General features: G+C 34.7%; 1 protein-coding gene across 1 annotated transcript in view; it reads left to right on the forward strand.

Moving 5' to 3' along the window:
- Nucleotides 1-27,106, forward strand: part of CACNA2D3 (calcium voltage-gated channel auxiliary subunit alpha2delta 3) — a 463,161-nt gene that overhangs the window by 393,742 nt on the left and 42,313 nt on the right. Inside the window, exons 28-30 of the mRNA XM_082768173.1 lie at nt 17,835-17,896; nt 18,831-18,875; nt 24,768-24,830. Of these exons, the coding sequence (XP_082624299.1) occupies nt 17,835-17,896; nt 18,831-18,875; nt 24,768-24,830 (170 nt within the window). The remainder of the gene's footprint in view (nt 1-17,834; nt 17,897-18,830; nt 18,876-24,767; nt 24,831-27,106) is intronic.

Below are 27,106 nucleotides of genomic sequence, written 5' to 3' on the forward strand. Positions count from 1 at the left end.
AGGAAACTGTGTACAGAGTTATAACTGTTATTATTGTGTGCTTTGCTGAATTGTTTCTGAAATCAGTCAAGGTATCCAAAGGAACAGTGAATATTGCTGGGCAGTGCCAGAGAATGGAGAAGAGACATTTTGTAAAGTAAACGTGACTGTTCTTCTTGAAGATACTAGGATAGTGCTGCAAATGGCAGACCATATTGTCCTTGACTTTCATGGGGAATGATACATCATCCTGAAACAGGATGAAAGAAGACTGTAGTTTAGCATAGAAGTAAAAGCAAATCACTTCTCTTGTGCTTGTGTTTGTGTTTGGCTGCACAATACATTTATCTTACTACATAAATAATTTATTTCCCTTCCCAACCCATGTATCTTTACATACATACAAATACATAAACAAGCCTATCCTAAGCAGTACCAGTGAATCATTTTAATGAAAACAGAACTAAATGTAAACAGGGTGATTGTAAAATACCATAATCCTTAGAAATTGTAGCCAGGTGTTCTGCTTTGTTCTTTAAAAGAACAATTTTACCTCAGGTACCTGTTGCTACAGATGACACTCCTCTGTCCTTGAAATAACCCATTCCTTGCAATAATGGTAACCCTTTTCATGACTTTTGGTTATATTACAGGAGGTGCTAGGTATTCTGCTTTTGTTTGGTATTCTGATATTTTTTGTATGGTAATACTTTTTCACACTTTTAAATTCTCTTTGGAATCTAAAATTTTATTTTAGCTCATGAATTCGAAGATGTTTTTTTGTTAGGTTGGCTTTGTTTTTTTTCATTCTTAACTAGCTGTTGCTTTTTAACTCATGTTTGCTGACCAGGTAGACTTGCAAGCTTCTGCAGCACTTTTTTGTAATCTAATGGAAGCCATAAAGAACATCTCTAAACTGCCTCTCTTATTTTAGGTAAGCCTGTGCTGCTATAATTGTATTATTTTTAGCACTCATAATATTAAAGAGATGTTTGTAGGACAGGGTCACAGAAAGTTGAGCACTGTGGGAGGTTCAGTTCCAACAATAATGCAGAGGTTGTTTTATGTACTCTGAATTGTGGTGTAAGAAGTTATTATTATTATTATTATTATTATTTTAAATCTTCATGCCAGTTCAGATTTGGAAACATATGATTAAATCTGTCAATTTCCTTTTCATGTAGATGCGGCTATTTTTTCCTTATATTGAGAACTCATATACATATTTTGTAAACAGAATTTTCCCTAACCTATAATCCATATTCTATTCCCATTTATTAGTAATAATACTTTGGTTATGACAGAGAAGTCTGATGTGGGGAAAATTATAGTTGTGACACAGGTAGAGATCTGCCAGAAACAAAACAACCATGAAATCTACTCTGTTTCTGGCCTTTTGAAGAACCAGCAGGATTCTTTTTCAGTTGTCTGATGTGGTGCAGTAACTGTGTTATTGTGACTGCTTAAATTAACTTGTGCCCTGTTGTAACAAGATACGTTTCCCATTGCAAATGGCAAGACAGCCCAGTCAACTAATGTCCTAGCCTGCCTACTGGTAGGGGAAATTCAGTGTTTGCTGTGCCAGCATATACTTTGTTACACTAGTTATTGCTTTCTGTTTGAAAGGAGTAGTATGTAGAAAAAAATAATCTCTTCTACACTAAAGAAAAACTAAAGAATTATGTGAATTATACTCTAGCAGAAAAGAGACAAATAAATATAACAAATAGTTAGAATTTACAACATATTGACTACATTGAGTATCAAGCCCAGACAGACATGATTAGACGGAAAGAAAGGAAAAACAAAAACAAAAAAAAAAAACCTGCTAAACCCCCAACAGATGATTTCTGTACATTCTGTACATTCTCTCTATTAGACTTGCTTCCAGCTGCTTTTGGGTGGGAAGGTATTAAAGCTGCAACGCTTGCAGGGAAATGGTATGAGCTTTTGCCTTTCTAATGTATGTCTTCAGATTAGTAAAACAGCTAAACTCGTGCTGAAAGCCCTGAAGGAAACTATGGGCAATGCAAACTCCTCTTCATTTTGGATCTGTATTTGTTAGTCAACTATCATATGCCTTTGTTGTTAAATGTTTTTCTTTCTACAAAGGCAATCCATGCACTGAAACTGTTTAGGACCCTCTCAACTTGTGCCGGTCAAGGAACTAGATATTCAAAAGTAGAAAAAAAATAGAGGAAGGCATTGGAAACTATTCTTGTCTGCCTTCCACCTGAGAAGTATAAGTCTGTGGACCAAACCAAATTAGGCTTGAGGAACACTGAGGAACCTTAAAAAGCTGGAGTAAATTTCAGAAGGTGTCTGTGCGTCTGTGTAGATTTATTCAGAAGTCTTAGTGGTTAGGGAGAGTAAGGGGAGAGTAATAACAAGCAGAGACTAATGACATCAAATCTTAGTTATCACAAAGGAGGCATAATTTATATCCAAAGGTTGCTCATGCCTCTCTTTAGCAATCATTATGAATTGTCTGTTAGTAACTCTTTAAGGTATGAACCAGTATTTTCTAATTCTAGAAATGAGGAAACCAGCAGGAAGTTGTGATTTTTGTATTTTGGATCACTGACTTTGAGGGAAGAGCCCCATTTTCTTCTATTTTCAGTGACTTGTTTTGCCTCACTTAGATACATCTGGCACTTGCTTATAAAATGAGTAATGAATCTATAGAGCACATTGCTGGAAGTTATCCTTGGGCCAGAAATTAGTAGGATGCATATATAATCTGGAGCCATAGTTACCTTGTGAGACAAAAAAAACCCAATAATTTAGAAGGTATATAAACTTTCACTCTTAAGGGCTTTATTCAACCACTAATGACACAAGTTATGGAGAAAAACCTTTCCCCCTGGGCAATTTTTTTCCACCATAATTATTATTTATCAGAATTTTTACACCTTCTTCTGACACCTCTGGTTGGGGCCAATGTATGAGATACAATAGTGGACTAGATGCGCAGGAGCACGCAGCATTCCAGGTGCACATTTACAGTGGGGGAAGGAAGCTGGGTAGCTCTGGGGAACTTATTCTGCTATTTGCAACAAACTGAAAGCCATTGAGATGTTTGCTACAGTGTCAGTTGGTATCACCGGGGCTGCCTAGGTGAGCACCTTCTCAGTTTAGGCCAGAAGTGCATTAATCCCCAAAGTGTTCTGGTTTTGACTGGAAAATTCTTATTAATATCCATCTCTTTGTGGATAATCTGGAGACAGCTGTTTGGGTCAATCCTTTGTCTGCAGATTTTTTTTCAGTTTTTTTAATTATCTAACGTGATGTGAGACTTTCAATCCAGTAAAAAGAATAGTCAGCAATTTGTTGTGATATAACATAATTACTCTAATATAATTAGTTAGAAGCCAACTTGGCTTGTACTCCTTTACCCATAACTTAAATAAGCAGTATATGAATGTGGGAAGGGGTTGCCTGGAAAATGCTCAAGCACTAACCATATAGTAGGTATGTAGGTAGGTAGAAAGTAGAAAGTTTATTACAAGGGGTGCAAGGCCTTCAGAATGAGAAGTGCAAGGAAGAGAGATGTGAAATTACTTTACCTTAATTGCAAGCCAGATAAAGTTGTGGCTAGAGGCAGATTATACATGTATGTATCAGCAGGGTATTTGTTCTGTCACTAATAGAACTGGTATGTGTGGGGGAGTTCAGGTTTTTCCTGATGAAGGGTAATTGCCTGTAGTACAGCTGAACATCTTTGTATGTGTAGGCAAAGTGTACATGATTAGGCTTCATTAATGAATTCATTTTGCTGTAACTGTAAGTAGAAACCTGCATTGCTTGACAAAAAGGTAACAGAAATGAAAGGAAAAAACACAGGACCTAGAAAAATACATGTAAGAATAAGGATGAGTGTACACGTTGTTTTGTCTAAACATTTTATATCCTTTTTATCCTCTCTTAAATATGTTGAAATTGAGGTAATTTTCACTATAGTTCTGAATACTTTATTCATTCTACACTGAAGACAAAGTTGTTTTCTAACCTTTTCCTTAGTATTTTCATTTTCTTATTTTTATATTTAGAAAGAATTACTCTCCATGGTCATATCTCACCCTGGGCTCAAACTTAGTAACAAAACATAAATTTCCTGTACATTCTGAATGGTCAATTTATTGAAAGAGTTGGAAGGAATTTTCTTGAGCAACTTATTCTAAAAAGATTTTGAAATATTCTCAGTGCATGAAGAAATACAGTAAAAGGCAGTAGATGTTACTCTGTCTTAAGCTGCTGCTCACCAATGATGTTATGAAATAGAACTCATACTTTATCAATTCCTTTCATGCTTTTATGGCAGGATAGTAGTAGTTCAGTAAAATTCACTGATTAATGTTGGGAATGCCCATATTTACATATCAACAAACAAACAAAAAAACCTAGCAGGCCTCTGGATATGGATGAATAGAAACTGTAACATCAGTGTTCATTGTCAATGGGACTATTTCATAGGAAGAGTAAGAATATAGGAAACACTTTCCATATGACTCCAGTGAACAGCAATGAGCCAGATACATATACTTGCTGCTGATGGTCTTAATTTCAATAACAAATATATTTTATAAAGCAGTACATAGCTGCTTTTCTTGTTTTCCCACTCTGGATATCCATATCATTCTGACTGCTCTAACTGCTATAGGAGCAGCACCAAAGGTCTTCTGTATACTACAAGATCCTAGAGATCACATGACATCATGACATACTGATATCCTCTGTATTTCTTTTTTTTTTTTTCTTTTTTTGTTTTTAGCCTCAAAGCAAATTTTAAACACCGTGTGTTTTAAAGTTCCTTTTCCCACAGAATGTTTAAAAAGAAGTGACAGAGTAAGACAGGTGTAAAGATACATTTCTTACCCTTCAAGTTTATTCAGTTCTGCTGTTTGCAGACATGATAAATTCTGGGAAACTTAGCATAAAGGATAATTATGTTTCTGTTCAGAATTTGTAAAATTCTGAACCACTGAGAGGTTCTCTTTTCAAAGAAAAAAAGCAAGGAAACAGAAAAATAAGTTGTCTTGCAGAGTGCATTTTATTAATAAGAATTACAATGCTGGAAAATCTGATATAGATTAGCAAAGAACAGTAACAACAGGAACAGTGTATCCAAACAGAACTTGTTGGATAATTAAATTCCTTTAACAGGTACTGAAATTTAAACCTTTTTACCCCTCTGACATAAGCAGAACTCTTAAAAGCCATGGAACTTGATTCTAAAAATGTCATGTGGGAGAAAAATATTGGGATGATGATTAAGGATTTCAGATACCCTGGGAGGAAATTTATGCAGGAGTAATAAATATACATTTAAATAAAGTGAAAACAAAACAACAATGCCAAACTACAAACCAAAACAAGAAAAAAAAAGTAGCTATGAAATATAAAAAGAAGGTGTAATAAAAGCCTTGTTATAGAGGTGTGCAGTTTATAGCAGCAGTAATGAATCTACTTTATTGGGATAATTTAATGTCAAGTAAAGGAAAGTAAAGATTGAAATTTTTAAGGAAAATTGCTTTTTCACTGTTCTTACTCTTTTAAACTTATTCATGATCATCTTGTCTGCTTTAGTTTCCTCTTTTTATCCCCAGAATCACAAAAGGGCCTCATTCTGTGCATTCTGTGGTTTCTTTTCTCATTACTAGAATATAGCTTATTCAACAGTGATCCCAATTTATAGATTATCTACAGTGTACAATATTTGCCATTTCTTGACTTATTAAAAATGAAAATCCTTCCATGAGATTTAATTATGAGAAGGATCTTACCAAACGGAAAATGTTATAGTAAGATTGGCATAAATGAAGAAGTCCTGTCAGTCATAATATCCAGTCATGTCTAGGTGTGTTTTTGTTTAATTATTATTATTATTTTCTGTACAAACCAAAATTATTAGCAAGCTTGTAACTGTAGTCTCTACTTCACTATCCCTTAACATGCTGAGGATGAACTTTCTGGGTTAAGCACCTGCATTAGTTGGTAGGAGAACAATTCTATAATGGCAGTTGGAAACCCCGTGGGCAAGTATAAAGAAAAAATACTGTATAAAAGTAGGCTATCACATCTGAAGCTGAGGAAAGATTTAAATGTTATTCTCGTCTTTTTGTCTTTAGTGTTATTGTTTGACTTCTATTTCATGACCACCGAGTAAAGCTGTAAGTACGCAGGTAGTACGTACTATAATTAATGCAAACCAGTACCCTCTTTTATATCCAAAGGCTTATTTTAATACCATTTAAAATAGAACAAAATCTCAAAAGTTCCCATCCTAGTTGAGCTTTGTCTGTCCAAACAGCTATAGCTGTCTTGGTCAAAAAGTGTATATTCTGATCTCCTTTATATTTGCTTTCATTGTGTTTTGCAGGATGTTATTTTTGAACATAGTGGTAGGGCTGACCTCATGTTTTGGTTGAGACTTTTTATCCATTTCCCTTTTCAAAAGGACAGTACATTGCGTGGTGTCCAATTTCTCTCCATCTCTGTGTTTCAGCAGAGTTAGAATAGATAAATTCAAAGAATAGTATTACTGTCTTCTCTGTTTCTGAAAGTGCCTATTGGGAGAAAGTAGGCTTCTGTTTTTAGAAGCTGAAGAAGTTATGCATCGTATGCCTAGTTTAGAGAACTAATCATTTCCATACCTCTGTTTTTTGGTGTTGGTAAGATCTTAAATAGGTTTTCATTACTGCTACAAGCTGTCTTTCTCTAAACCCTCTAGGAAGAAGAAAAAAGTAGACGACTCTCTTTCTCTGTAATTGATAGTTCTTGATGACTTCGGGATATAATGTTCCAAACATAGCTCTTAAGTGAAAATTTGTATTTTGTGAAACTGAAAGTGCTGTAGTGTGGAATACAGGTTTTTCAAATCCTGCCATATTTTTCTCACCCAGAAATGCTTCATGCAAGTTGTTATACCTGTTTCCAGATCACACCCTAATGTGCAACGTATGATTATAATACTTAGCTGTTACTGCTTTTGTTCATAAAATTCAAATCACTTTTGATAGAATGTGAAATGCCCTTCCTCCCAGTTTACTAACAAGGAACGGAGAGCTGAAAGGTAGGATGAGTTGCTCAAGGTTGCACAACAGGTAAACATCAGAGCAAGGAACAGAGCCAGTATTCAAACTCCATTTCACTGCTAAAGCCACTGGACCACCCAGACTTCATAGGCATGTGCTCTCTGTTAGAAGTTTATCAGAAATTCAGATGCAATAGGATAATGTCTTTCAGTATGAAGATTGTAAAACAAGACCAGCACTGTCATTTAATAAAAGAGATTATTTTATAAATATAAGACCAGTTAGCACATTTTCATTGTGATAAGCAAAGGCAATGATGATGTTTCCTGTTTTTCAGAGATTAAGATGGGTTCACTGATGGAGGGTTTCCCATGCTAAAAAGTACTGCTCTAAATGCTTCTTCTGGTAATGTAATTAGGAAATATTGTCCCCAGTTAATGTAACTTAAACAAAATATGTTGTCCTCATCAAACTTTTTCAAGTTGTTAAACAGGCATAGCCTTGTCTAGAAAGAAAACAGGGGCATATAGCATTTCCATGGAAACTTAGTTAAAATGCTGATTTGTGGAAATGATCATAATCAGTACCATAATCTAATCTGATTTAATTAAATGAAAAAGAATCTTAATTATGAAGTCAGCACAGTATGAGTATCTCTACACATACAGAAATCATAGTCTTCCACCCTTACAAATGCTTTCTAACTGCACTTAAAAGTACGGAATAAAGCAGGAAAATCTGTGGACCCTCTCTTTTTTTTAATAATTTTTTATGTAAAAGTCAAGATGCAAATATAAAATACATCTATGTACGTATACTTCATTGATGGTGTTAATAGCTTACTGCATCTCTAATTTGTGTTATTTATTTATTTATTTATTAATGAAACAAAGAGAGCCTTTAATGAAAGACTCAGGCATATTGGCTCTGTACTATGAAAAAAATTGAGATAATCTTTATTTCCCTCATAGACACACTGAGAAGATTTATTACTTCTGGAAAAGATTCTGGTATCCTTGTTTGTAAAATAGAAGTAAATTTCAAAGTTGATTGATTTGACCCTTTTAGAAAATTAAATATGTTTTTAGTAAATTGTAGTAACATTTTCAAGAGGGCCTCTGTCATTTTTAAATGCCTCTGTCATGTACAAGTGCCTACCTTTTGCAAAATGGTATTTCAAAGTTACTTATTGCCTAGTAGTGATGAAATGAGTACAACAGGGACTTCAGAAGAACCCCCTAACATTTACTGATTGCAGTATGAGATGAGAGCTTCTAGAAATCCCATCGGTATCTGCCAGCCCTTAGTATGTGCCTTAACAACTATAGAAATTTGGCTTCTGCCAGGCTGACTTTCTAAGTCAATGAGATGTTACCCTCTATACAACAACATAATTTCTGTAAATTCTTACCAAAAGTCTTTTCTGAATTGATATTTGAAGACGTAGGCTGAGCATCCCTTAACTCTCACATATTTCAATGAGCACTAGCAATGCTCAACACCTTTTAGGCATAAGCCCCAATTGAATTTGCACCTAACTTGCAACTTAGTTGACAGAAAAGTTAATTTGTATGATAGATCTTTAGTTTAATGAAATGTCAAATGCATCTATCCTTCATTAAAACTTCCCCATTTATTTCAAAGCTATTTCATTAGAAAGGATTACAGCTGGTATCTATGGTATTGATTTCCTTTAAGAAAAAAAGAACAAATAAAAATTATTCTTCTAAAAGATACTTCACAGCTGTATTGAAAGCTAAATCCTACTAATTGTTAGGATATAAATCACAATATACTACTTGTTGAAGCATCTGGATAATGGATTATGTAATATAAATCTGGCACATTTGCCCTGTTATTGTGGAAGGCACATCAGCACTTATACTATTTCCAGTAGTTAATAACTCACATAGAGAAGTTCATGGACAGTCATAACCTGGGACACTGATCTCAGGCAATGATGATGTTTTAGTAATAAATTTTAGAAATCTCTAAGTGCCTTTTAATTTTATCAGTTTCAACATTTTTGACAAATTGTCTTTCTTCTTATTTTCTGGGAGTATCCTTTCAAAAGATTATGAACTTATGTATTTGGCCATATATAAGAATACATTGTTCTTTGTATATTGCAACATCAAGGAGTTGCAAAATGTTTCACTTATCTAATGAAGCAAATAAGCTCTTGGCTGGTTTTCAGTAATATGAAGATCTCTCTCAATTAATGAATATTCAGACCTAAGCAAATTTTCGTGCTGAAGGATCTGTAGGCTTGTGTAGCAATTCTGAAGATGTTAACTTGTTCTTTTTCCTGAAATAAGTAGACAAGTAAAGTAGAAGACTGTTATACCATCCCTCAGTACCTGACCTGTTGGTGGCACTATTTTCCAGTTCACACACCTAAAGAAAACAGAAGATAAACTACTTTCTCCAGTATAGTTAATTCCTAAAATAAATAATTGATATATCTTGACAGAGTTTCAAAGAGTGGTAATAAAGTAATAAGTAAGTATAATATAAATAATAAAGTTAACTAAATGTGAAAATGTTCTGATACGGAGAATGTAAATCCATCATTTTAAAAACTGATTAGCTTTTCAAGTGAGGTGTTTATAAGTAATATACTGAGAATCAACAAGCTACTAATATATCTCGAAAAATAGTATTTCTCTTCTTTAACACATATAAATTAGGAGAATATGAAAAAGAAGAATGCTTGTGTTTCAGTATGCTGGAAAATCTTTCAGTGCTATTAATCAGACTTTACTTTTCTTTCCTGACATGGTTTAAATTTTTAGTTCTGGATATTGCAGGAATGCTAGTTTATAGCTCAAATACGAACTCCTATTTTTGTTGAACAAATAGTCTTCTGTTTTCTTTTTTATGCAGCACTTAAACAAAAAAATTATTATACCAAAAAAAAAAAAAAAAAAGATAAAGCTTGTCTTGCAGCTAATACTATTCAAGGAAATCTAGAATGTCTGTATCTTTTGACATTGCTTCATCTTAAAATTGTTTAGTAAAGACATGGGAGTGATGCAAATCCACAAGCACTGTTTTTCTTTATATTTGCAAATACAGAATACTTAATACAACAACTTCCAATATATTACTTGACCTCAGATAACATTATTTATATTTTTAGTAATTCAAAGTAATTTGCTAATCATGGCAAATGAGCAGTTTATAGAGAATATCACTGTTGTTATTATAATTCAGTCATTAAAATATCCAAAACTTTCTTTCCCAAATGATGTAATTTTGAAAAAATTGTCATGGTTTCTCACCCAATATACAAACCTGTTTGACTAGTAATATTTCATATATTCACTGAATTTATGTGCATTCGAGTATCTATGGTAATAACTGCGTAGAGCAAGTAGTCAGTAGTCAGTGTGTTCTGCAGGTAGGAGGATTTGAATTATGAAGTCTCTTTCTCCTCTTCATGCCAAGTTTGGTAGTAGAAGATTCATGTCTTGCCTTCTAGTTCAATGGTAGGCTAGAAGCCATTGAACTGACATGGGAGAAACCGGACAGAGACCTCATGGGTTCATTTTGTAGTGGACACATCCACAAAATCTATCTTCAATCCAAAAAAATTGTGCCTAGTAGTAGGATACCTTGTAGCCATTCTTCTATTTTAGGATCCCGGTTTGGGAGGGATAAATCTCTTTGTAAATAAGAATAGTAGTCTTTTGCATTTCTGTAAAAAAGAAAATGTTGTCAAGGTTTGAACACATCATATTTTTGTTAAAGTGGAAGTCAAGAGCCCGACATCTCCTAAGAGAATCTGGTCACAGCCTCCAAGAGTTCAGATAAGGATCCTAATTTCTGGATGTTTGTCTGAACTGAGTCTCTTGAGGTTCATTAATTGCAAACTTGAAACCACAGCCTGTTAGCTGAGATGTGAAAGAAATACTAGCTAAGCCACTCTAACTAGTAAGATTAAGACCTCAGCTGCAAGAAGTACAGCTTTTTCTTCTGAGAACTTGGCATGCTATGGACCCTCCCTTAAGATTTATAAATGTGCTTACAAATATATACTGTTCTTATTTTTTTGTTTCAGTCATGGGATATACTTTAGTATTGCCAAAAATGAGCAAGGAAGCCCTGTAAAACTAAGCAATAGTTAAGAAGTTGTTAAAATGCCAACACTACTTCATTGTTTTAGTGATAATGTGGGCAGATTTGTCTCACATGCTCCCTATACCATCAAAATTCGGAAAGTTGTCACACTACTGGCTTGCAGAGAAGATACTGGAAAAAAAAAGGTGAAGCTTCACAGGAACTCCTTGTAAAAACTCCACCAGCAGCAGCTTTCCTTCTTTTGATGGTGCTTGCCTTCTCTTTGCATGCTACTGAAGCATTCCTGAGGATAATAAAAATACTACTCAACCCACTTTTTTTTTTTTTTTTATCCCCTTTGGCTATTGCAATGAACCACGTGTCAGTAGGTGTCAGGTGTATTCTAAAAATCACAGGGAGAATACTCCAGACAGGGGCTTAACCATGCCCCACCTCATCCCCTTTAAATTTTACAGTCTAAACCCCTATTTTATACCGTCAATGTACTCCTTGTGCTTCTCAGGAACAAGGTATGTATCTTTCCAGCAAAGTGCACTTAGTGTAATTTTGTATGCCAAGTGGTTACCTCCCTCCAGGCTTATGGAATATTTTTTTATTGGAAAAAATTACAAATGGATTTCCTAGGAGCTCCCCTGAGCTGTAGACTTGGTACCGAGAATTTATCACGGGGTAAAAGAGTGGATTTTTGTGGGAACCCTTGTGTTGGGTCTTTCTGTTACAGTGTTACACTGTTACAGTGTTGGCAGCACATCAGCACATCAGCTGCTATCCTCTAAAGTTTGAAATACGGCATAACTGTGTGAATGATAATTTACAGATAACCTGTTTTCTTCCAAGTTCCTCGGTGAAGCTTCCAGAAAAGGCAATAGACTTTCAGTTAACAACATCTATATATATTTTTTTAATGTTTTCGCTCAATTTATGTCCTTTTTGTGTTTCCTTCTGTTCCTGCTGCTACTTCATTAGTCCTCCATAAGAAAGATATGTGTCAGGGAGTCAGCAGGAGTCTGGTTTATGATGATGTTCACAGACTGCCCTCCACAGTTCAGTTTTTCAGGGATTGACTGCAAACCAAGCCCTTCAGCTTTCATTTTTTTTTGGTTTGAGTTTGAATGAAGTTTGGCCTCACACCAATCATCATCCTGCTCCCCTTTCAGCTTGGCCTTACATCAAGATCCGAATATCTCCTCCCTTTTTGCTTAAACTTGGCCTCCAGGAAATACCACTTGCCACTGCCTTCCCTGTATCTTGGGAGTTTCCACCCAGACAGCTGCTTCTACCACCAATCCTAAACATCTTCTTGGAGAAAGTAGTAGGTTTAAGGTCAGTGAATAAAGAGGGAGAGCTTCTACTTTCCCTTGTCCATTTAAGAATTCACATATTTACATGTTGCATCCCAATACACCTGATGAAGAAAGTGTTCTGTGTGTTAGCTAAGATCTTATGACATATTATGAAAACTATTGTCTTGCATAACAAAGCACAGGCACATATATACTATATACTTACATAGTACTTATAAATTTATGTGTAGTCATCCCACTTATTTGAAGATAAAAAGATAAAAGTAAAATACCAGTAACACAAGATTTTTTTTTCAAATACTTTTAGAATCCAAAACAATTCAAACTTTGAGATTATTTGTATTTTGCATTGTATCTAGGTTAGTAAGAGACTTGTATTTGGGGAATTCAATCTGTAAATTTTAATGAGGCACAGTAGATCAAATTTAGTTAAAAAAAAAAAAAAAAGAAAGGTATGTGCACATTCAAATGGATTTTAAAAATAAAATTATTTAGGGGTATCTAAATATTCAGTACACACATTTGAAAAATATATTATTTTTGTTGGTTTGCTTGTTGAAAACTTTTCATTTTCAGCCCAACAGAGATTGACAGCATCTTTTCAGCTACAAAAAGTTATTAGCTGTAATTTTTTCATTGAGGAAAGAAATACTTTTATGCTATTTATCAGTGAAAAGCAAGTGTCAGTACAGTATGAAAAATTCAGGGCAATAAAACAATTAGGAAATTCTCTATACTATTGTCTTGTGCTCTTTCGATCTGGTATACTTTTATGAAGTATTTTAAAGCCATGTTTTGTACTGTTCTCTGAATTTCTTTTGTAGTATGGGCTTTTCAGATGATATACTAATTCAGTGCTAAAAGTTTGTTAGGGTGGTTACATTTGCATGAGTGAGATGGCTTATCCAGAGAGAGTTTCACACTGTGATTCATAGCTATTTATAACATTGACACAATCTGGTGAGTTCACTCATGGAATGGAATTAGTACCAGGCACTACCTGAAACTCCCCACAATGTGAGGTTAAGCATGAAGGTATCATTTTGAAGAAACTACCAGAAAAGTAGTAAAGCACATTAGAAATCTTCACTAAGTTATATGTATATTAAAAATCAAAACCAAAAAACAATAAAACCACAACAACCAACAATGACAAAAACAAACAAACAAAAAACACTCCATCTTGATTTAAAAAAAAACATAGTTTGTGAATAATATTAGTGTCTTAGCCAAATACACAAATGATATTTAGTTTTCCATGGGTAGGACTGTTCTTTACTGTAAGAAAAATAGAAGAAAGTACACAATTACTTAATATTTTGCACCATCTTTTTGCTAACTATATACTTTTATCATGGGATAATTATAACAGTTAGTTACTGGGATGGCTGGCATCACCACCAAGTATTAAGGTTGCCCAATGCTTCCAATTATAAGCTTCTGTTTTCAGTGTATTAAAGCTTAGCAAGACTTAAACTATTTAGGCTGAAATTTTCTATTCCTAAGCTTAACACTAATATTTTTTTCATGTTAAAAGAAAATTCTGGGCATCTTCTGTTTGAAGAGAAGAAAATGAACTGGTTTGAGAAGAGGAAGGTATGGGTAGAATCAAAAACATCGCTGAGGTCAGGAAGGAAACTGAATGAAGTGTGAAGTTTGGAAGGGTGAAACTGGATTTTACTGTGCAAGTACACTGAAACTGGAATTAGAAGCAGTCTAGGAAGTACACATTCAATAAGTGCTAATTCATATTTTCTTTTATGTATCCCACTGTGATGAAACAATTACTATTACTGGGAATATAGCTATATTAGATGATACTGGACCATAATTATTTTACTATATATTGCTATACTCTGAATAGCTTTAATTTATTAGCTAAGACTTGTCTGTATTGAGTTAAAAGAAAATCTGTTATCTTTTTAATTACACTACCTACCACGTGTTTTATACTGTAGCCGTTACATATGTAGCTGTAACTTGTGTAAGTATTTTGACGGGCATTGCCTTTGGAGGTGAGAATCTTCCAGGAATCTGTAATAGAGGTACTTTTTGGCAGTTACAATGTTTATTGCTCAGTATTATGTTTTGGAGTGTAAAATTAAACATCTCGTTCTTTGGCTAAGCTAAAACCATAGAGAGAGATATTTTGAACTGAAACAAAGATTTAGACTATAAACAAAAGAAGTGTAATTTATTTTTTTAAGTAGCTAAGGATTTGCTGGATTATTTCCCAGTTATTTTAACAGTAACAACAAGTAATAGGAGTAGTCAGAAAGGAGAGAATCTTAGGGAGTCTCAGATTAATGTACAACGGCGATACAGATAAAAAAAAAAAATAATCCTGCTTCAATTCTGTCTCCAAGATTTCTTATTTTGAAGACAAATCTCACTTAAAATAATTCCATAGGATGGCAATAGGATGTTGAGCATCTTTAGTGTATAAGAAATTATTTTAGGTTAGCTATACTCTACTTTCTGTGGAAAAAGGGAACGGAGATCTTAAGATATTTCTCTAACTGTGCTGATCTAGTCCTTTTATACAGTGTTAAATTCTATAGGTATTCTACAGTATGGAAATGCTTTTAGATTTTACTACTTTTTCCTTCGGTTTGTATTTGGAATCCCTATCCCAGGTTTATAGGGAGACTTGTCTCCTCTCTTGCCTGAAATAAATCAGTCTGATCTATTTTCTTCTCTTATTTTCAGTAGGAGTTGGTACTTTTTACTTATATAAGAGCATAAGAGCTCTTATAATTCTGTGCACAGAACAGGAGTCATTTATTGAGGAAGATTTCTTTATCTTTCTGTCCATTTGCTTATCCATGGAGATCTTGAAATGAACACAAGCAATTCTGATCTATTCTGAGAAGTTATTTTCTTTCATTCAGTTTTGCCTTGATACTAAACAGCCCTGAGCTCTGTAGAAGTTGAGCACTTCTGAATAATTTTATCCTTACAGCATCCCACAGAAACAATGAAAGATTACCCTCAGCCATGGAATAACTGCATAAGGAACTGGATTAATTAACAAAAATTATCACTGAGCCAAGAATTTAACTGTAATTCTCAACCATCTGGTATTTCATGGGATATGTGCTACAGAATACTGGTCACTGTATCAAGCAAAGGAAAGAAGTCTCAGGGAGTTAATGTCTGCTATCTATAAGCAGTGTTAAAGTTATTCAGTGGAATTGTCTACGTAAATTTGCTAGTATTGTTGATACAAATATTTGGATTTGCAATATTCATTTGAAATGGCACATTTTGTAGTACAGAAAATAGGTACATGAAGAAGGAGCCTTAATGTCCCTCCAGCAGCTGCCATTAGTTGGTCTTCTGTGTTCCTTCAGCTCTAGCCCATTCTTCTCAGTAACAGTACAAAGGAAAGGCAGCGGAGAAGACAAAAACATTTCTCCTCATCTCTGAATGCTCATTTTTCCTGGCTAAAGAAGAGTATCCCTTGTATCCATTGGCCTTTTTTGTTGAACCAAGCCTACAAATGTTGAACGAAATTTAAATAAATATTCTGTGTAAAGATCAACTATAGCTTTTTTTTTTTTTTTTTTTTTTTTTTTTTAACAAAAATGTGTGGATACTATGGATAGTATATGTGGATACCATGCTGAACAATACCTCTTCCTCTAACCCTCTTACCTTGATGGTAGCTGTTACTTCCAAGAGACTAAACAAAGAATTAGTGACTCAGTGGTTTGTGATTTTGAAGGTTGTCTTTTTGTTGTTATTGTTTTTTAAATTGACATGTTGCCAAGTCATAAAACAAGGTTTTAAATATAAAGTAACTTGAAGCACCAGTATTTCATTCTGAAGTTCTGAAAGCTGAAGGACTAGAGATTGCTCAGAAGAATGTATTGGCTCTAAAAACTTTTGAAGTGTATTTGAATAGTTCTTAAAGCATGGCAATATATATGTCCTGCAATGGCTACAATGTTCTTGAAAAGCGTAGGAAAAAGCTTGCAAAAATGCTTTATTATCACCTTAAGGGTTAAAAAAAATATTATTCCATACACTAGCATTGTTAATTCTTTTTGAATATTGACTGATTCATATACTTGTAGGCTGAATTATAGGAAACATCCATAATTGTCATTTTTTATATATCACTTGGATATTTAGAAATTATTCATTCACTGACATGGAAGTTGCTACGTGGATTCTTCAAGACAGTGAAATGAAAACAAAAAAAGTAAAAGGTGAGATTAAAATCTCACAGTAAAAATTGCTTCTTCAAAGAAAATTCCCATGCTTCTTTCACTATACAGTGTTTATGGAAGTTGTGTTTTCTTCTTCTATCTTGAAACATAGTTACAGATCATGTAGCACTTAATTTTCTAAAAATAGCGACAATGTTTTCAAAATTATGGGAAATATGTATTCTGTTCCGTGTTATACTTAAATGTTGCCATTATAACATTGCATGACCTTGACCTAGACTAAAGTTTAAGATGCATTGCTGTTTTACCTCGTTAAATGATACTGTACCTCATAGATTAGTGGTAGAGCTTCTCTAAAAGGGGTAGAGAAATAAACTGAGTCACTTAACCATGTGCAGAAATACCTCCAAAACTAATTTGTACTTTAACTGGCAAAATATGTAGCAAAAGACATTTAGATGTAGAGCTTAGGGATATGGTTTAGTGGGGACTGTTAGCGTTAGGTCAGAGGTTGGACTCAATGATCTTGAGGTCTCTTCCAACCTAGAAATTCTGTGATTCTGTGATTCTGAGATTTTTGAAAAAATAAGGAAGACAGTAACTGGTAATGTTTAGCCCTTCAGTTTCTACAAATCTAGACTACTCTTGAAATCATGGGCAATCGTCTAAGTGTGAGCAGGCTCAGTTTTCCTCCCTAATCATTTATTTCCTATTGCAGTCTGTCTAAGAAGCCTCAGAATTCATAGGGCTAAAACTATGAAAACAAAACTGCAGCTGGTTGTATCCTGTCATTTGCATGAAGAGGGTTGCTCTTATGTTCTGTAGAAATTTCATTTTTTTAAAGATCTTATGTTAGAAAAAGGCTTCTTATCTTCATCTTACTTCATGGATGAAATGACCCACTAACAAATGATCACTTAAAATGTTGACCAGTATTCTCCTGTTGTTTCAGCAAACGTTCGTGGGTTTCAGCACAAAATGTATAATGTATTTATGCACAGCTTGTGATTCTGCTGCTTAATATGGAGACATATGCAATCTGAATAATGGTTGCTCTGCTGCTTATTATATTAGCAATATCTTCATATTTAAGCAAGCTATAAATTATTTAGAATGTGACTATGTGGTCTCCAATTTAATTATTTGTGTTTTTTTATTGCAAGACTAGCTTTCTCTCTTTATTATAGGACTATTTCTCCTTCTGATTTATTTTAAAGAAATGTATTATAACATATTGGTTTTATTTCTATATTTCACAGCTGTGGGTATCCAGATGAAACTTGATTTTTTCCAGCGGAAATTCTGGACTGCGAGCAGACAGGTATGTTTTAAATTGAAATTTTTCTTGCCATTGAATCCATAGCACCTTTCTAACTGTGCAATTGATCAGCACTTTTTTTTTTTCCCACAAAACTACTGCAAACAATATATTTTGAGTTATATAAACAGTTATCTCTTCATATATACCTTCCAGTTCAAAATTAGACAAAGGAGTATTCAGTCCTCTTGATCCCATCTTCAGTGAAGAAAATAGGAAGATAATTAATTTTATGCTCCTATATATAAGGAGTTACTTTGTTGACCTGACATTAATTTTCTCTGTCAGAAAAAGGGGAACAGCAGACCAAGCTGTTATATTTATTCATTTTCAGTGATATAGAAATACAGGCAGAAATATGTCTTCTTGCTAACTTAGTACCTTTCTTCCAACATTTAGTTAACTCCAATATCATGTACATTGACTAGTCAACTAGGCTACTGAATCAGGCTTGGCATCTATAGTCTTTAATAAACTATACCTAAAGTTTTAGTATATAGAATTTGTGTTCACTGAAGAGCTGATCATACATTTTCTAATCATTAGGAGATTTCATCCCTATTTTGAGAATAGATTGGAACCATACTATTTCAGAGAATGATTCCTAAAATGCTGGTCCTACCCTACCCCACTGGAAAATCATGTATTCTTGTTGACAAATGGTCAAAAGCTGCTAACACAAAGGAGATGAAGGTGTTTATAGCAGTTGACAATGATACCTTGTGAATGCACCCTTTCTTTATGGAACAGAACATGATTGGTGAATAGATTGAATACTTCCCTACTCTTGTTTTTAGAACAATTTCTGGCTTTGATAAAAATTGAAACAATGTCCAAATTTTTATAATTGTGCTCACCTTGATTTTGGAAATGTCATTTTATTTTTATTATAAAACTAAAACTGAAATATTTTATTGATTTTTGGTATTGTCTCTAGTGTGCATCTCTTGATGGCAGATGTGCTATAAGTTGTGATGATGAAGTAAGTATTTAACAGAACTTTATTTTCCATTTATATATCTGTTGTAGTAGAACATGAAGTTGATTATAATGTACACTGTGATGTTCAAGCAAAATTAATCTCCTGGCATAATTAGGAATCACCTTCCAAATATAATGCAATTTATATTAGACATTTTATGACTACTTACAAACATCCATTTATTTATGAGGTTGACAGTGATATCTCAAATATGCATTGGAGGAAATTTTGTTTTATTAATCCAGTTTTGGAAGTCACATGAAACTATTCTAAAGCATTTATTTTCTACTTCTTAATTGTCCACCTGAGGTAGAAACTAGCCTCTGATGTTCACACAAATATTAAATAAATTATTACCAGTATAATATAAATGCAGAATTGAATCTATGCAGTAGTAATACATGAATAGCACTTCAGAAATAGAAAAGAAATAACATCAGTCAGTAGTTCTTAGTGATCTCACCAAAATAACTTTTTACGTAATATTTAATTTGGTAGATAAAAATAATATTTTTAGTGTCTTATGCATAGGCTTTTGCAAACCATTTAATATCATACCATATGATATTTTGTTCAAGCAACCAATGTGTCACAGGTTGAGTGAATTAAAAAATGGTTAACAAAGTACTGTCTGTACTGATACATGGGAAGGAATCAAATATGCAAGATTCTAGCAAATCAGAGTTGGGTTTTAGATATTGTTTCAGGTATAGTTCTTATCAGTAATTTGGAAGAAAACATAAACCAGTTATTGATAACAACATTGCATGATCTCCAAACTGAACGAATTGTGTGAGGAAATCTGGGTCACCTGATAACTGTGCTTGAACAAACTGCCTGCATTAAGGTATCATGAAATATAAATTCATACAACTGGAAACAAAAACTTCAGGCTGTATTCACATAGTTCAAGGGCACTATCCTGAAAAATAGTAATTCTAGCAATATTCAAGAACCATGGCAAAAAATCAGATGAATAGGAAATTCTCTTTTCACACAGTGATCCGAAAGAACTGTTGCAAAACATACATTAAAAGGCAAGAATCTGCTTGCCTCTGTAATTCATGCCAATGTAATGTTTTTGTGATCTATTTAAAAAGTAGAATACCATTGTTTAATATAATTATAAAGTTTTCATACAGTTTTATTCTGTTTTTATACATCTCAGTTGTTTTCAGAGAAGCTGCTATCTGTATCGCCAGAAGTGAGCAGTCAGTGTGTTCTTAGCTTTTGCTGCCATTTACACCCTTTACAACAAAGTGATAAAAAGTATTTGTACAGCAAACTGAAAACTGTTTCCCCCCACCACTGAAAACTCTGGTATTTAAACAACCCCTCTTCATCTCTTCTGAAGATCTTCAAGTTCTCACAAATTCCTGTCTATTCTTTTTATAGTAGAAACCAACATACATTATTTGTCGTATTCCATAAGTTTTAATTTTCTCTGTCTCTCTGTTGTCTTTTCTTATCTGTGTTCTAGTCTGGATGTAAAGATCTATTCCTGACTGTTTCAGCATTTGAATTAGGCACGCCTTTCTTTTCTCAGAGGTGCTGCATGTCCTGTATTAATGTATTTCCAACGAAATCCCTACATTTTCCACCACCTGGACCACTGTTCTGACTGTATTCCTACCTGTTCAGTAGTTGATTCATTTGGAGTAGCCCAAAATTCATTCAGGGCTGTTCAGCACATTAAAATAATAATAATAATAACAATACTAAAAGTAGTTACATAAAGTACTTTGTGATATTTCCTGTAATGAAAATTGAGCTGGGTTGGGCTTTCTGGAGAACATGTAATTCAAAATCCAAATAACTATGGTCAAAAAAGTTCACAAATCTATTTGAGAATTCTTTCTAACATCAATTTTTATTACATTGTATATGTTGTTCTTTAAGGCAAACAATGTTATTTTATTTTTTGGATTACTTTTGTATAAAATTATAAAAAGTTTTAAAGATACATCATCCATCTTAGCAATCACACTTCTAGTATTCTACTTCATAACCCCATATACAGAGACATTGAAGTGTGTTTTATTGAAAAATGAATCCAGTATGCACATGCAGTGATATATATATATTATTTTATTTTTTTAAATATGTCCGTTCAGTATGAATCTCAGATCACAAAAACCATTCCAGAGACAAAGACAAAACTTCAGACATCAGCAATTATAAGAGTAGAGCATTAACTTCTTCAGCAGAAGAAGATAATCTGAAGGACAGAGATAGTAATAAATAATGGAAAACTTGCAGTAAGCTCTAACACAGAATTGTGATGATCATGCCATCTTTGGCCATGAAATGGACCTTATGAGTCTTTAGCATTTCTAGTTGTAAAGACTTACAGACTTCTCCATTTGCAGCTTGTATTATTTTAACCAAGTAAAGTAAACTTATAATTATTAAGTAATTATTAATAAACTATTTAAAAATATATATATATAAAAAAAACAAACAGATTCCTCCCAGGTGTATGTGTGTGAAAATACCTATTTAGCCTCAATTTCAGGCTGTCATTTGCATTAACAATGATTTTAAGGAGATCTCATAATATTTATTATCCCATTCTCCTAAAAGTGATCATGCATCCATTGACAAACCAGGTCTGTGGAACTTTTAATTAGCTAAAGTTTCCTGAATTTGTTATATTATAACTTGCTACAGATTTAAGGTGCATACTTTACCTTGAGTTGTTTCCATCACCTTTAGATATCAGTAGGTTTCCAGTCATAGCCAACGAGTTTGAGAAGTATAGCTGCACATAGTCTGCACAGAGTGCTGTGTAAAATCTCATTTAGCACACTTTTAGGATTAAAAGCTGAGCGGAGATTACTTCCTTTGTTTGAGATAGCCTTTGTGACAAAATAGTTAACAGTACGCAATTTCTTCTGTAAAAGAGTCTCCTGGCTGCAACGTGTTCAACTGCTTCATCCAGACAAGAATTGTTGATATTTTATCATTGCTGCAAAGATGCTTATGATCTGTCCATGGGAAGAACTGAGTATACAATGATAAGGATAAGGAACTTCTTTTTATGTTACATTCATAGGCAAAGAAAATGCTGCTCAAGGGCTTTTCAGTTATTTTCAATTGACATCAGCAGGAGGACAGGAGGATCAACACAGGGAGTTGTATGAACCTTGATAATTTGAACCTTGATAATTTAGAGGTTCCAAGCTTTTTTTTTTTTTTTTTATACGCTATCTGTTAATAGGACTCAGTCAAATATTACAGGTCCCCAATAATATTCCACAGCTGTCTTTTCTCAACAGTAAGAAAATATATAATGAACAATTACCATACAATTAAAGCACTTAAAAATATTAAGAAATGAAACTAATGGAAATAGGGTCTCACAGTAGTCATGCAAAGAATTAGTTGAGGAATTTGATTCTGAAATGCAGTTGCATGACAGATTTTCAATTCCTCAGAAGTATTTTTTTTCTTTCTTTTTTCTTGTTTTTGTAGTCTCACATTTTATTCTATTTTATTTTATTTTAGGCTTTTTGGTTTCTTAACCCTTATAACATTCCATTACTGTTGTTATATATTGGAACTGTGACAAATACGTAGAGGACTTGAACTTCATCAAAGTTACTGTACTCCAAATGTGTTCTCAGACCTCAGTCAACATTCTTGGAGTGTTTATTCTGGACTTCATGCCTGCTCTGTTTTACAAGCTCAGGGACTCTCCACCTACAGAATGTTCCCCTTGAAATCTGGAGTTCATTGAATGTGAACCTTTGGGCAAACCTGTATGTAGTTCACTTCCAACACCTGTGGACAATTGTGAATTAAACCTTTTTCATACAGTTGTAGTCTATGCAAATATTATTATCCCATATGTTAATTTTGCATTTGTCATTTTCTATTTGAGATTTGCTGATGTAGTGGACAAATAAATGCACCCCACTGTCCTTTTCAAATGCTAAATTTCATTTGCAAAATTTTCCTTTGGTGTAGTACCGAATAGTGAAAATTAGTTATCTTGCTGGCTGATAGGTGAATAAGTGGTCCTGAATGAACATTTCCCCATTGTTAAATGTTTCTAAAATGGATAGAAATAGAAACCTAGTTATCTTCAAACATCTCTAACAAGATGCAGATTCCACTTAGTGCCTGTCTCTGATAGCAATTAGCTATCATTAGCATCATTTAAAATTTTGAACAGTACTAATAAATGACTATGCCTTAGAGATTTGACCCATGTGGATACGTACTGTTGAGTCACAGCAGTGTTTACCCAACTGTATGTAATCCATAAATTACAAAATTAAGCCTACACTGTCTCAATGTACCCAATGTAACTACTCTTAATTATTTTCTATGCTGTGGAGAAATATTTTTTTCTAATGTACTGTCTTTAGATTAATCTTTCATGCATGAAGACTTTAAATAAGTGTCCTCAAAAGAGCTCTTTGTTGGCTTAGCTCTTCTCTTAATAAAGTTTATGGGAGGTTTATGATAGACTTTGGGGATAGTAGTGTTCTGGAGTTACAGTCCAACTTCTGAAATTCCACTCTTCACACACCATTGAGGTTAAGTAGCTGCCTCTTCTGAATGCATTAGCTCTACTCGGTTGCTTGCCAGAATCATCAGCTTGTCATGTTGCATTTGACAGTTTCTGGCTTTCTAGAAGATCAAAGTTTGGAAATATTGAGTTGTTTCAACTTCCTTTTTGATGTGTTTTCTGCCACTAGCGGTGTCTGGAGCTTAGTTCCCCTATTAGAAAGAATAGCCTGCACTTGCATCAGAGAATTACAGTCATTTCAAACTTTTGCCTGGTTTGGGTTTCTTTGTATTTTCAAAACTAAATTTCATGCCAGCATTTCTGCCAATCCCTCTTCTGCAGTTCCACAGAACAATAATGTATGGCCAGAGTGAGAATCAAACTCATCTAGGAATCTCTTGAAAAATCAGGCTACATTTTCACAACACCCTGTGCAACTGCTACTGCAGAATCAGCCCTACTTCCTTTATAAAACTGCAGAGGGATTTTGCTGGAGGTGTACAGGGTGTCACTAAAAATTCAGGGAACAATGTTAAAATGTTTGCTGATTTAGACTAATGATAGAAAAATGTTAAGGATGTAATGCTGAGGTAGGTATTTGGCAATAATGAAGAGAAACTGAGTTATATCAAGGTTTGAGTTGAACCTTATGTTTAAACTCTGAAGCACAGTAATTAAAACTTTGCCTGTAGCAAGTAATTCACTTAAGGTTACAATAGTGCATGCATGTATGGAGGGAAGCACTGATTTGAGTTTACCTAGTTTTATGCAATTTATAACTCCGACCTATGAAAAGCTAACAGTCCTATCTCTGAATCCAGTTCCCAATTAAAAACACAATTTGAAAAGCTTTTAGGAGACCTGTGGGGCCTCTTTTACAGAAGTTTCTGTTCCCCTCCCCCAATGACCAAATTAAAAAATACTACCTGGTCCCCTGTTGGTCCTCTAGGCTGACACTGTTTTCATTAATACATCATTAGGGCAATGACATTGTGCTGATGTTTTTCTCCAAACACAGGATAAGCCATCAGGAGCAACAAAGTTCTATGCCTTTGCAAACCGTGTTACAAGGAAATACTTCAAAGAATGAATTAAACAAAACAAACACTGATCCTGTTCTTTTAATGTTTGTTATAATTATTTTATATCTTTTATTTCTATATACATCTTTGTTTTGTTTTGCATGAACTAACTGTATAAAAACTAAATCAGGTAACATCCCATGAGTTGAGACTACATCCACTTAGAAGTTACGTAAACCATTAAAAGAACCTGAAAGAAAGTTTTATCTATGTAGAAGTCATTTGGAAGTAAACTAAGTTATTGCTGTATCCTAAAACCAGGAATCTGAATTGTATTTTTAATTATTTTTTCAGTCTATCAGTTGCTACCTAATAGATAACAATGGATTTATTTTAGTGTCTGAAGACTATAGGCAGGTAAGTGAAAGATTTTTATTCAGTTACTGCTATTACTGATTTATCTTATTTATTTATTTAAAATAGGCAGCTGTCTTAAACTGTTAAGTAATTAGTAGCATGAAGTTAAAAACTTCCTTCAATAAATAATGTGAGCTGCCTCTCACAGGAGCTCAGTTTCTTTCTCCCAGTGGTGTAGAGTCATGAACCCATAACTGTTCTCTGAAAGGGCTTGTTTGCTGAAGAACTGTCTATCTTCCATGATACATTTTTACCCCAAGAAGGAAGATTCACTCTGGCATTTTTGCCACCTGTGAAGGGTGGGGAGGAAGGGAGAAGGCTGGGCATGCAGAGCTCTTACATTCGAACTTCAGATAATGAAATTTTACACACGTGTTTGCTGAAGAGTTTGTTTTCTGAAGTGTATTACAGCCACTGAAGGACTAAAATTCAGCAATCAGCACCACAATAGAGAGGATAAGGATCATGATTAATGGGGAGATCATTTAAAACATTAATTTGCTTTGCATTCATGGAAACTAACTGAACAATTATGTATAATTCTTCATTTCTGCAAACCTTATCAAGAACCCACCACTATCCCCTCATAAACATTTGCCTGAGAATTGATGGGATGCTGCCTCAGTTATGACAGAGTTGTCTGAAATTGAATTTCTTGTCTGTGTTGGGACTGTGCATAGGAGTTATCCGTACTCTTACTCAGCCCTTAGGAGAATTACATTTGTTATGACTAGTCTGGTTACTGGGAAACAGCTATCAGAAAGCGCTCTGGGTGACTTAGAAGAGTGACTGGAGAGTGTTTTTTTTTTTTTTTTAAAAAAAAAAAAAAAAGCACTATAAGTGGATGGCAAAAAAGAAGCCAAACTGAACATTTCACTTTTAGATTAAAAGCTTGAATTATTGCAGCCTTAAATATGAAACTTCTTAAAGAAAAAAGATACAGATGTTTCTTTATTTCATTGCTCAAAAGAAATTGGATAATCTTTCCCCACAATCCCTTTGTCCCTTGCTCCACTTTGATTGAGTCTGCTAGCAACTAATAAGCAAGGAAAATGTATTTTTTCTAAAAACCATTATCCTTCCAATCCAGTTCTGGAGCATTAGCTGCTAAACAGATACCGTACTGAGTTGTGAAGTAGTCATTCTTCACAATATGCTGTCTTATATTCAAAACTGAAGGCTGAAATTTATTCATAGAATCATAGAATATCCCAAGTTGGAAGGGACCCATAAGGATCATCAAGTCCGACTCCTGGCACTGCACAGATCTGCCCAAAAGTTTAGACCATGTGACTAAGTGCACAGTCCAATCGCTTCTTAAATTCAGACAGGCTCGGTGCAGTGACTATGTCCCTGGGGAGCCTGTTCCAGTGTGCAACCACCCTCTCGGTGAAGAACCTCTTCCTGATGTCCAGCCTAAACTTCCCCTGCCTCAGCTTAACACCCTTCCTGTGGGTCTTATCACTGGTGTTTACAGAGAATAGGTCACCTGCCTCTCCACTCCCCCTCGCAAGGAAGTTGTAGACAGCAATGAGGTCCCCCCTCAGCCTCCTCTTCTCCAGGCTGAACAGGTCCAGTGGTCTCAGCTGCTCCTCATACATCTTCCCCTCCAGGCCCTTCGCCATCTTCGTCACCCTCCTCTGGACACTCTCCAACAGTTTAATGTCCCAGAACTGCACACAGTACTCGAGGTGAGGCCAGACCAGCGCAGAGCACAGTGGGACAATCACCTCCCTCGACGGACTAGCGATGCCGTGCTTGATGCACCCCAGGACACGGTTGGCCTTCCTGGCTGCCAGGGCACACTGCTGGCTCATATTCAACTTGCTGTCAACCACAACCCACATATCCCTCTCTGCGGGGCTGCTCTCCAGCATCTCATCACCCAGTCTGTACGTAAAGCCAGAGTTGCCCCGTCCCAGGTGCAGGACCCAGTACTTGCTTTTGTTAAACTTCATGTGGTTGGTGATCGCCCAGCTCTCCAATCTGTCCAGATCTCTCTGCAAGGCCTTTCCACCCTCAGCTGAGTCCACAACTCCTTCAAGTTTGGTGTCGTCAGCAAATTTGCTCAGAACTCCTTCTAGTCCTACATCCAAATCATTTATAAAAACATTGAAGAGGACTGGCCCTAAAATGGAGCCTTGAGGGACCCCACTAGTGACATTCCACCAACCAGATGTGGCCCCATCAACCACAACCCTTTGAGCCCTGCCTATCAGCCAATTGCTCACCCATCGTATGATGTTTTTGTTAAGTTGTATGCTGGACATTTTGTC

The sequence above is a fragment of the Aythya marila genome (genome assembly GCF_965140915.1).
Source record: "Aythya marila genome assembly, chromosome: 10".
Classification (NCBI taxonomy): domain Eukaryota; kingdom Metazoa; phylum Chordata; class Aves; order Anseriformes; family Anatidae; genus Aythya; species Aythya marila.